Source organism: Leptonychotes weddellii, chromosome 15 (genome assembly GCF_054177405.1).
Source record: "Leptonychotes weddellii isolate Sample4059 chromosome 15, ASM5417740v2, whole genome shotgun sequence".
NCBI lineage: Eukaryota > Metazoa > Chordata > Mammalia > Carnivora > Phocidae > Leptonychotes > Leptonychotes weddellii.
In genome coordinates this window covers 10502870-10515395 of record NC_138383.1, presented here as the reverse complement: position 1 = coordinate 10515395, position 12526 = coordinate 10502870, and the positions used below count along the sequence as shown (strand labels likewise).

General features: G+C 46.6%; 3 protein-coding genes across 3 annotated transcripts in view; 1 reads left to right on the top strand and 2 right to left on the bottom strand.

Moving 5' to 3' along the window:
- LOC102751138 (guanine nucleotide-binding protein subunit alpha-13) overlaps nt 1-470 on the bottom strand; it is a 6543-nt gene extending 6073 nt beyond the window's left edge. The window contains exon 1 of the mRNA XM_081805933.1: nt 362-470. Coding sequence (XP_081662059.1) covers nt 362-470 — 109 coding nt within the window. The remainder of the gene's footprint in view (nt 1-361) is intronic.
- The window catches only part of LOC145717300 (uncharacterized), a 59235-nt gene extending 49079 nt beyond the window's left edge, over nt 1-10156 (top strand). Inside the window, exon 3 of the mRNA XM_081804645.1 lies at nt 9217-10156. Coding sequence (XP_081660771.1) covers nt 9217-9295 — 79 coding nt within the window. The 3' untranslated portion in view covers nt 9296-10156. The remainder of the gene's footprint in view (nt 1-9216) is intronic.
- The window catches only part of WIPI1 (WD repeat domain, phosphoinositide interacting 1), a 59837-nt gene that overhangs the window by 43350 nt on the left and 3961 nt on the right, over nt 1-12526 (bottom strand). The window contains exons 2-4 of the mRNA XM_006741897.3: nt 10775-10857; nt 9256-9425; nt 4044-4140 (exon numbers count right to left, since the gene is read on the bottom strand). Of these exons, the coding sequence (XP_006741960.1) occupies nt 4044-4140; nt 9256-9425; nt 10775-10857 (350 nt within the window). The remainder of the gene's footprint in view (nt 1-4043; nt 4141-9255; nt 9426-10774; nt 10858-12526) is intronic.

Below are 12526 nucleotides of genomic sequence, written 5' to 3'. Positions count from 1 at the left end.
ATTGTGGACATTGCTGCTATAAACATCGGGGTGCACGTACCCCTTCGGATCCCTATATTTGTATCTTTGGGGTAAATACCCAGTAGTGCAATTGCTGGGTCATAGGGTAGCTCTATTTTCAACTTTTTGAGGAACCTCCATACTGTTTTCCATGGATCTCTGTCTTCTTGATAATAGCCAATCTGACAGGTGTGAGGTGATCTTCCAAGTTTTTTTTGTTAGAGTGTAGATATCCCAGAAGGGAAGAAAAGCTTAAACTTTTCGAACCTTCTGCAGTGTCTAACAGAGAGGGGGATGATACTAGATTCTAACAGGGAAAGGATGATACAGCGCAGGCGGACTCTGGCACGTAACCACTTACCTGAGAGCTTCACCTCCAGGCTTGCACTTCTGCCAATCCACCTGAATTTAGCCAAGGGATCCTGCACACCAACCTTCTCGGACTTAATGAAGGTCCCCAGAAATGACATAAGGAGTTCCTTCGATTTCCTATGGTCCAATTCTCAGACAAATCCAACCAGCTACAAGAATGCATTTTTGTTCCTTCTGGAAGCCCCCGAGGAAAGCATCAAGAGCTTGCTTCAGGCTTGGATATTACGATTCTACCTGTCTTCTGTTTCCATGACAGGTGTCACACAAAGCCTTCCTCAGGAAGGAAATAAGCCTTTGTCTCTGATATCATTTTATAACAGAAAAGTCATAGTGTAAAAGATTTGCAGAGTCCAAAAAATATAAAGTAAGAGAAAAAAAAAAGCACTCGTTATTCTAAAATCCAGAGGCTCTTCACTGTTCTCAATATTTGAGCATATTTTCTTCCAGTCTTTTTTCTATAGAGGAATCAGGTTTTTGAAATGGCTTTTGGATTTTAGAGTTGACACACATTCTCATAAATCACTGCCGGCTGTAACTTCCCTGAAATTGTTTGGCTGTAATTCTTCTGCAGTTGGAACAGAAGTGCCTGTTATCAGTGCAAGAACCAACGGGAGCACCGGCTGGAATCAGAAGGAAGTCCTATGATTTTAAATCATCCCCACGTTGGTATTTATAGTGTGACTTGACAAACTTAAAGCGAGTTAACAGTGATTTATACATTGCAGTTCCCCCTGGGTTGATTAACGTCTCAGAAGATGCTTTCCAATTTTCAAAAACAGAAAGAAATCTCCGTATTTGCAAGTGTTCTAGGCGACTGCAAACGAGAGCCATTTAGCCCACCTGTACTGCCCTTTTCAGAGAGAGCCCTGGCTGGGGAATGAACTGCTACTTCGTCCTGTTACACGCACTGCTGGGTGGTAGAGACGGCTCCCTCGGTATTCTGCAGAAGGTCGCAAGATTATGGCACAGCCGAGGTCTGCAGTTGGCTGAACTTGTGTGGAGATCTCACCCTCACTGCTCAGCACGCAGACTGCTGTGCTCGCAGGAAATTAACTTCGAGGTCCGTCTGGCCAAACCCTTTAAAGGAAACAGCGGGAATGGCCGCAACACAGACACAAGGAAGGAAATGTACAACCGCAGTAGATACCGGGTGCGAAGTTGTGGTAGAGCTCTGTGTGTATCATTTATTTATAATTCACTAGGTTACAATCCGCTCAGCATCAGTGTGCTCCAGCCGGTTGGACAAGGGGACTCTGTTCCCCTTGTGTACCCATGAAGCCCTGATCAAATCAAGAGCCCAAGTTTCTGTCTTATGTTTTTGTTTAGAAAGAAAATGAGAGGATGGGAACAAACAAAGGAGACTCTTGGTCTCTGAAAATTTTACATTCCTGGGTTTGACAGCTCTGAGTCCACTGAGCGAGGAACTGGTCATGTCCCGGCAAGTGTAACTTTAACCACGGTCAGGCTGCCCTCCAGGCAGGGGCTGGGCTAGGGAGTGAGCCTAACCTTTGCTCTCCCGGGGCTGCTCGCTGCCTGCCTTCAGTTAATCCTCCCCAAAATAACTCTGTGGGATGACCATTATCATCTCTCTTTTACTGGAGAACAAAGGGAGCTCAGTGGACGTTGAGATGATAATTATAAATTTCAGGATTCGAAAAAGTCTCGGCTACCTCTCCAAACAACATCAAAGGTGTCAGAGACATATTTTGGTCTTTCAACCCACCTGTGGTCTTTCAGAAGGAAATGCTAGCTCTGTCCTTGAATCCATTCAAACGTTTATCTGAGACGGAGAAAACACCTCCCACCGTTTCTAATTTTTCTCGAGATAAAATTATTCCTTTACAAATAATACCCGTTCTCTCTAAAATACAAAGGCCCACCCTTTCAAACCTTTTTTTCTCCCTGTTTAAACTGCAAAGAAAGAGGCAACCAGTGACTCTTCTGAGCTAAGGAAAACAGCTCCATTTGCTAGAAATTAAGAGTAGATGGGGGGAAACGGCTTTTCACGGGAGGAAGGGGCCCAGTCCCGCAGGTAGGCAGAGCTGTCTCGTGGGGTGATCATGTGGCGGCAGAAGCAAGGGAAGACGACCGCAGCGCTAACACACAGGCCCCTCCACTGGACAGGGTCCTGACTATGCCGACTCCTATCTTCCCAGAGAACTGGAGAACCGAGAGAGCTTCCAGCTTCCGGGCCACCTGGATGGTCCCTTGCCCAAATCCATCAAGGCCCAGCTCAGGTCCACACCTGCTGTGAGTTCCGCTTTGAGTGGGCAGCACCTCTCCTGCCTGCCCTAGCAGAAGACCACATCTTCCTTTCAGCTGTCTGCACCCCACAGTCCCACCCTGGGTCCTGGCCCTGCAAAGTGCCTGTCTCCGGGGACTGGTGTGGCCAGATCCTGGGTCCCTGCGGGCTGCACTCCCTAGCTGCACCCGACAGCGCCCTCTGTCGGCCGGGGCACATAGTGCATCTTCAGTACCGTACCTTTGCAAACCAGTTCAACCTCATTCCTAGAACAAAAACCTGACCATCCGCAGCTCCTTCACTTACCATCCTCCATTTCATGAAATACGCTTTAAAGTCATCTCAGAGAACTTTCTAACGGCCTCAATGGCTTTGATCTTTGAAAATATATTATTTCGTGGCTGAAATTTTAAAGCACTGAGGTCGACACCAAAGAGGGTCTCTATATAATTGCGATTTATTATACAGACATAAGAGAGAAGAGGGGAGGAAAGCAGGAATAGGAGATTTTACTGCATGGCGGGCTGTGAGCTGGCCACTTTCACAAACACGAGCTCTTGTAATTCGCAGCTGATCCTGCGAGACGGGTATTCCCACCCCATTTTACAGATAAAAAAATCTGAGGCCCAAAGAGCCTCGGTGACTTGGGTTGGGCCATACAGACCTTGAAATTCAATGAAAGTCAAAGAATTAGGAAACTGCCATAAATGGAAGCAGTCACTTACCGATACTAAACTGGAATTCGATTCACAGCTATTAACCCGAATCCCTGGACACAGCAATCGCTCTATACTGTGATGACCCCCCACCCTCCCACACAACCAAGCTTCTTCCTCATTTACTGCTCGCTTAGTGAGCTCATACCCATCATCTGCTCTTTCAATCTACCAAATCCGATCTGTTCCCCTTCTCACACGCGGGACTGGTTCAATAGTGTTGCATCCGAGGGATTTAGTGAAGACCAGTACCCTAGCACATCACCCAAGGAGAGAGGTTTCTTTGTAACTTCATAAAACACATTCTTCGGAGCCTTTCTCCTACTCTGCCGACACACCAAGTCAAAACCTGCTTCTAATTATTACACCTACTCTGTACTGAACCACCACCGAAAATAATTAGGGGTAAACACCTTTTGATATCAGATGCACGAAGTCGCCTACGCCTACCTTCAGCACCTCGACACATTTGCAGACAATGGGTCCCCGAAGAAAGGGGTTCTCGAAGGCTGCAGTCCTGAAGGATGCACAGCCCAACAGAAGTGGCATCTGACACCATAAGGACAAACCTCCAAGGTAAGCACCACTGAGACGCAAAACCCATACAAATACTGCTTCGGGTTTTCGGTCGAGGGGGGAGTCCAGCCTGCGAAAGGAGCAACTGGGTATGAGATTTGGGGGTGGAGGACATCTCCCCTGATTTTGGAGCTCACCTGTTGGGTTTGCAGGAATATCCAGGATGGTCTTCAGCAGCTTCATGTCTTTGATGTTGTGAATGTAAATGGCCTCCTCCAGGCACACCAGCAGCCTCTGTAATAGAAATCACTCATCTGTCCCGTGAGCCCTAACTTGCTTCCAAGCCTAAAGGTGGAAGAATTCTGATGATTTGAGTTGAAGATTACGTTTAGGTATGCACAAGTGCGCACGTACACACACGTCAGCCACCTGAGTAGAAGCATAAAATACAAGATCTTAAAAATTTTCATTTAGAAATTGAGATTTTTGGTGGGGGGGCGGGGCGCTCCTGGGTGGCTCAGTTGGTTAAGCATCTGCCTTCGGCTCAGGTCATGATCCGGGGTTCCTGGGATCGAGCCCCATGTTGGACTCCCTGCTCAGTGGGGAGTCTGCTCCTCCCTCTTCCTCTGCCCCTCCCTGTCCCCACTCGTGCGCGCGCATGCGCCCGCGCTCTCTCTCAAATGGATAAATGAGACCTTAAAAAAAAAAAAGAAATTGAGATTTTGTGTGTGTGTGGTACTTTCCCCTCTTTAGAACAGGGACTCCCGAACACTTCCTGATCAGACTCCCTTTGCCATTTAGGACAATTTTGGGTAACCTTTTTGGTTCCTATTCCCATCAGACAGGCTCCCTTTCAATGTTCATAACGATGTCTCTGTCTTACACAGACATGGGTTTCTTTACTCCCTCCGTACCACCAATCTTAGGTTCTACTCCCTCCCAAGAATTGCCAACTTTACCTTCGTTCCACTCAACTCTCCAGACCCACTTCCGCATACTCTCTCCAGCCCTGGTAAAGGGAATTGGAAAGCCCTTCTGCCCTCATGTGCATCCCCAGCCCCAGGGCACCCTCCCCCCTCCCCTGTGATCTTCCCAGTGACCCCCCCACCCCCACCCCACACCAGGCCCAGCTCCTTTCCCTCTCCAGTGCAGGGAGGCCCTTCTCTTCCTTTTCAAATGAGGCTTGCCAGGTGCAGAGCTGCTTCCCAATGGCCATGCTCTCTACCAAGTGGAAACAGCCCACGGGGTGGATGTTGGGTGTGCAAATGAACGGAATGCATAGCTCAGTACAAGTGCGGATGCTGGGTGCCGGGGAGGGGCTGTCGGGAAGGACTTTTTGGTTGGGCGGCTCTTTCCTCACCCCGAGCAGCTGCCCACAGCCCCTGCACAAGCCTGACTCGGCTTCCTCTAAGTTGGTGGTTCTCAGGCTTTGATGAGCCAGCCGAGCACCTGAGGGGCAAGGCCTGGCCTCTCCCTGGAAATTCTGGTTTGGGAGGTTTGAAACAAGTACCCCAGGTCATTGTACACCTGAGTTTGAGAGCCTCTGTTCTCAGGCCAGAACCTTTTATCCCAAAAGACAACACTCGGAAAGGAAGGCACCTAAAAATGCTACAAAAACCCTGGTAGGCTCTCCTCCAGGGAAAAGCCTGCCCTACTGTTTTCCCAGGATGACTTCTCACAGCTCAGAAAAATGGAGACCATCACTTTTACCGAGCAGAAAAAGAAAATGTAAATGCCTTCCTCAATTTTAATTAAGGCTCTGTGGTCACAGGTCTGGCTGCCGAGGGATAAAAAAAAAATTCTAATAGGGTCTCAAGATTGATGGCAAACATTAGTGTTTCTCTGTGAAACATATTCCCCGTTTTATCTGATCACTTTGTCTTTTGCTAGCACTTTTTATGGTTTGGACTCTAGTACTCTATGCTTACATTCTTAGGTTTCTGATATCCTCCTATGTCCCCACACCCAATCCCCAGGACACTGGGTCCTCAGCGTATGCCTCCTGTAGGAACAGCCTCTACACCAGCTCACCCCATCTGTCTGCCTCTGTCCCACCAGCTGTTACAGCACCAGCTGTCGTACGGCCCAGTCGGTGAATTTCAGGTCACCCCTGCTGGCCATGGACAAGACTTAACTAGGAGGGAAACAGAGAATACAGAGAGGGGGAGCGAGGAGGCACCATGTCTCAAGTTCACGTGCAAGCACGCTTCTAGGGCCAGCATGACCCTGGAAACTGCTCTTTAGCAACCAGTTTTCAATCCTAGCAGAACCTTGGGTGGGCCTTCAACTCCGCTCGGTCTTGGTCACCTTGGTCCTCATCAACTCTGCTAGGATTTAGAAGTAAGAACTCCTTTTAGTGATTATAAAAATACTGATAGCATCTGCCCTCGAGCACCCCAGATTTAGATGTAGCTCCAGAGGCTTCAATCCAGTGAATGTTCATCTGGATAACCAGGACCCCTCAGAACAGATGGTCGGAGCACTGTCAAAGTTTACATATGGAAATATATCTGGTGTGTCGTCTTCATTCCTCAATACATTTCCTCAATTAAGGACAAGGGGCATAACATTAACTAAGAGTGAAAAATACCATAATTACTAAATGTCTTCCTTTCTATATATTTAGAAGAAAATAGGGATGCTCTCTCCTCAAAACGCCCTACACAAATCTTTGATGGTTTCCTGTTGTTTTTAAAAAAGGAACCCCACAGCAGGCAGGACGCGCGGCTCTCACTCCCATTCATTTCCTGCAGGGGGCGGCAGAGCCCGGGCATCAGGGATCCCCGCGCGGCAGGGGGGCTGCAGCTGGTGCCCAACCCCAAAGCTGCCAAGGCCCGAGCCTTGGACGTTCTAAGAAAAGCAAACCCCAAACACGTTCCAGACCTGTTTCAAATCATCTTCTTAGGAGAAGAAACGCTAAGGAGGAGAGAGGTGTCTGAGCGGGTTCCAATGAACTTGGCCATTGGCAGCTGAGTAGCGCTAGGAGCACTGATGTTCTAAGGAGTTGGGGGAGGAGAACCGCAAAAGTCATGGATCTTATACTGAGGACAGGGTGGCATGGAAAGGCTAGCAGACTCAGACCCTTGAGTAATCCTTTGTCCCCTTTGGTAATGAAAATGTCAGAGAGCAAGTAAGAGAGAAATGAGAGAAATAAATTCTTTAGATACTATTTGAGGGTTCTGATTTTTATAGGACTTTGGCCTAAACAATCTTTTTCCTCAAAAGATTTTTTAAATTTTATTTATTTGAGAGAGAGAGATAGAGAGAGAGAGAGCACATGAGCAGGGGGAAGGGCAGAGGGAGGAGAGAGGGAGAAGCAGACTCCTCACTGAGCAGGGAGCCTGTCGTGGGGCTGGATCCCAGGATCCTGAGATCATGACCTGAGCAGAAGTCAGACACTTAACCAACTGAGCCATCCAGGCGCCCCTGGCTAGAACAATCTTAAAAAGATAATCACGTGCCAAAAACAGAGATTTAATTTTCATATATCGGCTATCACTGGACGCAAAAATAAAAAGTTTTGCAATGAAATTTAACGTGCTACCAACAGATTTCAGAGAGAGCCCTTGAGCCAAGAATTGGGCTTAAAAACCTTCAAGTCAAAAACTCTCAAATGCCTTTCCCTCCCTGGCTAAGAGCCTGGACTTATTTCCTTCTTTACTCCCTCTCCTTACTTAAATATCCCTACATCCCACTTCTCAGGCTCTTTTCTACCACACTGCTTTATATAGACGTAAGTGGGTATCCAATCAAAGTAGTCGACCAGCTCAAAGAAACAATCTCTTCCTTCTCATAAACTGAAGGAGCACTTTGTCTCATTTGTTAAAAAAATTATTCGCATTTAATAGTTTAGGTAAGAAGATAGAAAACATTGTCCTTGATGAATGCAATGCCCTCCACCATCCTGGGAATTTTAATTGAATAGAAAGACCTGCACGGGGGCGCCTGGGTGGCTCAGTTGGTTAAGCCACTGCCTTCGGCTCAGGTCATGATCCTGGAGTCCCGGGATCGAGTCCCGCATCGGACTCCCTGCTCGGCGGGGGGTCTGCTTCTCCCTCTGACCCTCCTCACTCTCATGTGCTCTCTCTCTCTCTCTCAAATAAATAAATAAAATCTTTAAAAAAAAAAAAAAGAAAGACCTGCACGGTCATATAAAGAATCTATCTGTTTACTTATTTAACAGGCACTCGGGAAACAGATATTCACTGAGCACTTTTTCCCCCAGGCACTGCCTTTCCTACCAGGCCACAGTAGTGAACACAACAGATACGGTGCCTGCCCTTATAGGATTTAAAATCTAATGATTTAAGGGGAACTCTGCTAATATCCCCAAATATTTATTTAAGGAGAATTTTTTTTAAAGAATTTATTTATTTGACGGAGAGAGACACAGCGAGAGAGGGAACACAAGCAGGGGGAGTGGGAGAGGGAGAAGCAGGCTTCCCACCGAGCAGGGAGCCCGATGCGGGGCTCGATCCCAGGACCCTGGGACCATGACCTGAGCCGAAGGCAGACACTTAAGGACTGAGCCACCCAGGCGCCCCTATTTAAGGAGAATTTCTATTTTTAAAGAGAATATATTGTGTATTTGAGATAAGAGTAATCCTTCCTGGGGCGCCTGGGTGGCTCGGTTGGTTAAGTGTCTGCCTTTGGCCCAGGTCGTGATCCCAGGACCCTGGGATTGAGCCCTGCATTGGGCTCCCTCTCCCTGCCGCTCCCCTTGCTTGGGCTCTCTCTCTGTGGAAGGACGGAAGGAAAAGAAAGAAAGAAAGAAAGCGAGAGAGAGAGAGAGAAAGAAAGAAAGAAAGAAAGATCTTCAAACCAACCAACCAACCACTACAAGTAAGATCTATAACAGTGAGCTGGGGGAAAGAAAGGTGGGAGCATGAGCCTGGGCACCTGGATCACTGGGAAAGCTCAAGGACAGAGCAAGAGAAGGGTGGTTTTACAACTGCCTTCAGAGCTAGCCTGGGGCGGGGGTGGGGGGCACACTCATCCTCAGGGGCTTCATTCTGAGAAGCGTTACTGCCTGTCTGCAGTGGATGCCACCATCCAGGGCCCAAACCAGAGAGAGATGTTCTTCTGCGTTCAGTGCCCACGAAGTAGCTCACGGGACAGTGTCAGAGCCAGATTTCCACGCAGCCTGTGTCCAGCGGAAGAGGGTTCACTGCACCAGGGGCCAATGCTCAAGAAGGGACGCGAGGCAGAAGGACCAGGGAGGACACATCACTGAAACTGGTGGCCGGAGTAAGCTCACCATGTCCCTGTGATAGTAGGCCCAACCGAGTCTTAAAATCCCTTTTAGAATCGGATGTGTGGTTTAGAAACATTCATCTCTAAAGATACTCATCTTCTTTATCTTGCCCATAGAGCAGAAGCCTTGCAACCTGAGAGATCTCCCCCACGTACCTGCCGGTTCAGCCTTATGGACAAGATGTTGCTGGAATAGCTGTAATTACAGATCTCCGTGCCTTTCTTGAAGTGATAGACATTCATCTGCCGTGGCTTCGTGTGACTGACCACCACTACCAGGCTGCTGGAGAAAAGGCGCTCCACGATGTAGACATCCGGGATCTCGGCTGGGAAGGGAAGCAGCCCGAGGCCACACAGATTTCAGCCCCCTGCAGTTAGCCAACGGCCTCGGGGTCTAGCTACTGGGCGCCCTCCGTTACCACGATTTCCTTCCCCCCACCATGAAGCTTTATATGCCTCCCAAGGTAGCAATTCCAAAGCCCTTTCCAACACCTAAAGAAAACGTCAGAGACCAGAACCCAAAGTCAGGTCTTCCCAGAGCTTCCCCAGATGCCCTCTGTGAGGTAGAATCAGCCCTTGGGTACCACTGTTTGCTCGGGGAAACATTTTTGGGAGGTTTAGACAATCTCAATCTACCCTTTTTCCATGAGAGGTTTCAAAGGTGTGTCTACTCTGGAGAACCTCTGCTTTCAGAATTCTGGTCCCTGTTGCCGAGAGGTACTATGGGTATGGCCATGGTGGGGGGGGGCAGCAACCTAATTAAATTGTAACCCCTCCTCATTTTGTGCTCCCTCGCCCTCTCTGCAATCCCTTTCTTGTGGAAGACAATCTGGACATCTGTGTCATGACCAGGGAAGTACTTCCGTACTCAGGAAGAAGGTAAATAAGTAAGCCTCCCGAGCGCCCATAGGTAGACACCTCAGTGTTTTTCTGAGAACATTCTTTTTGTATGCGTGCCTTCCTTGTGTGTAGGCAGGTCCCATAGGGAGTGACATAGGACAGATACAGAGCGAAGTATTCACGAAAATGGTGTAATAAAAATAATATCTTACAAATATATTAGGGACCCAAGGTATTTATTTACCAAACCACTTTCTTCCCAGGAAATCCAAAGATTGTGTATTCCTCACTATTACGATGGCATAAATTATTACTTACCCTGAGAAAATAAGAGAGTCACATTTCTAAGCTGCATTTTTTTTTGTGATATTCACTAGAAGTATTTCAACATCTTCAGTATGAACTATGCAAATAGGATCATATTGCTTTATTAAAACAAGGAAAATACTTCCATGACTGAATGAATGTTAGCAATATTCTACAGTGCCAATATAATGGCGAAAAAAAAAGTCATAAGTGACCTTCTTTGACAATTATAAAAACTGATCGCTGGGCATAAAAGTATATGAACAAGTGCCAACAATACAGTTTCAAACCAAGGATTTCTTAATATAAAAAGAAAATGTTACCTAAGATATTGCCAAATCTAAGGGCTTACTTGTGGGTTGTTTTTTTTTTAAACCAAGTGGAGGCAATGATTTATATTTAAACCTGAAAAATACTGACTCCTTCAGTTTGACAGTTAAGGGAGAAAAATGCAGACAGCTCAGGAGCACCACAGATTAAAGTCTAGAGGGAGGATTTGGTGTCCCTGAGATCTCACACACACACTTACTGCTTCCATGGACTTGGTCCAGTTGCTCCACAGAACTCAAAGAAAACAGCTTATAACCGGCTTTGGTTCCAATTGCTAGGGATCTGTGGAAGATAATGACAGCATGGGAATGACAAGAGACACTGTACTCCAGCCACAGAGCGGCCCAAGACAGACATTCCCTTTCCTCCCAGGCTCATAGGGGACAGACAAACATCCATCCTCAGGTATTTCGGTATTTGATAACTATCTAAATAGTTGTCAGGTGAGCAGGTACATTAAAAGGGAAAAGGGCAAAGACAACCACAGACTCAGATGGGTAAGAGATCTGAAACTCATCAAAAGAAGTGTCAAACCTACCAGCGACTCTGCTTTCCCAACCGGGCAGAAATAGGAAAAATGGAATGCTTAAGAGTATTCATCCTGGAGCTACTCCCAACACAATGAGGGGTCTTCTGGTTGTTTGAGAGGTACTTTACCAAGAGGTAAATTTTCTATTTCCTGGTTTTGTTTTGTTTTGCTTAAAAAATAAATACACTATCATAGTAGGCATAGTCATTAGTAAGTACAATTTAATGGATGCATCCTTTCATCGCTTTCCATGAAAACATCCCAGATACTTTATACCAGTAGCTCTCATCCCCAGATGTACATTAAATTTACTTGGGAAGCTTTTAAAAAATACTGATGATTATTTACTCCTCCTCCTCCAACCCTGAGCTTTTTAATCAGATGCTTTCTTTCCTTCTTTCTTTTTCTTTCTCTCTTTTTCTTTCTTTCTCTCCCACCCCCATCTCTCTCTCTTTCTCTTTCTCTCTCTATTTTTCTTTTTCTTTTTTTAGTTCAAGTACTCCCATGTGCAGTCAGGGTTGAGAACTCTGCTTTATACCATGTTCCACAAAGCTAGTATCACAACCAACCAACAAAATAAAAACTAAACACTCATCTGGAACAATATGGGCTAAAAAAAAAAAACAACAAAAAAAACTTGTTTTCTTATTTTTTCACTTTCAACCAATAGATAAAGACAGAGTGTAAACTCAGGCTTCCTTGGCTTTAGGATGAAAGCAAAGGAGTCAATTTTGTTCAGTAGCTGGGATCCCCATCCAGCTCTCTCCTGCTTTGCCCTCAACACTTCAGTGATGAGCAAAATCTCACCCAGAGCACACTCAGAATAAGCAGTCTGACCTTGAGCACTTCCACCCTGGGAAAATGGGATGTCAGAACTGAAGTGGACCTTAAAATAGTCCTAAGTGGGGGCGCCTGGGTGGCTCAGTCCTTAAGCGTCTGCCTTAGGCTCAGGTCATGATCCCAGAGTCCTGGGATCAAGCCCTGCATCGGGCTCCCTGCTCGGCAGGAAGCCTGCTTCTCCCTCTCCCACTCCCCCTGCTTGTGTTCCTTCTCTCGTTTGTCTCTCTCTGTCAAATAAATAAATAAAATCTTAAAAAAAAAAAAAGTCCTAAGTGGACCTAAAAATTAGCCCAGCTTCCTCATTTAAAGCAAATATTGGCAAAGATGAGATTTGTTCTTCACAGGTAAGCATATACGAATATTAGCAGTTTACTGGGGCAAGCCTGGATGGCCAAGGCTCTTGTTTCATTAGCCTAAAAATAAAAAAGAGGATGTCACATGATTTTCTCTGGAATTGTTTTTTTCCTACCCAAACATTTGTTCTTCCCTGGGACATAGGGATAGGAGACTTTGGTCAACTTTTAACCAGGAGGGAGATGCTTTTGTTTCCCAGCCCTCCAACCTGCGGGGGGGGGGGGGGGC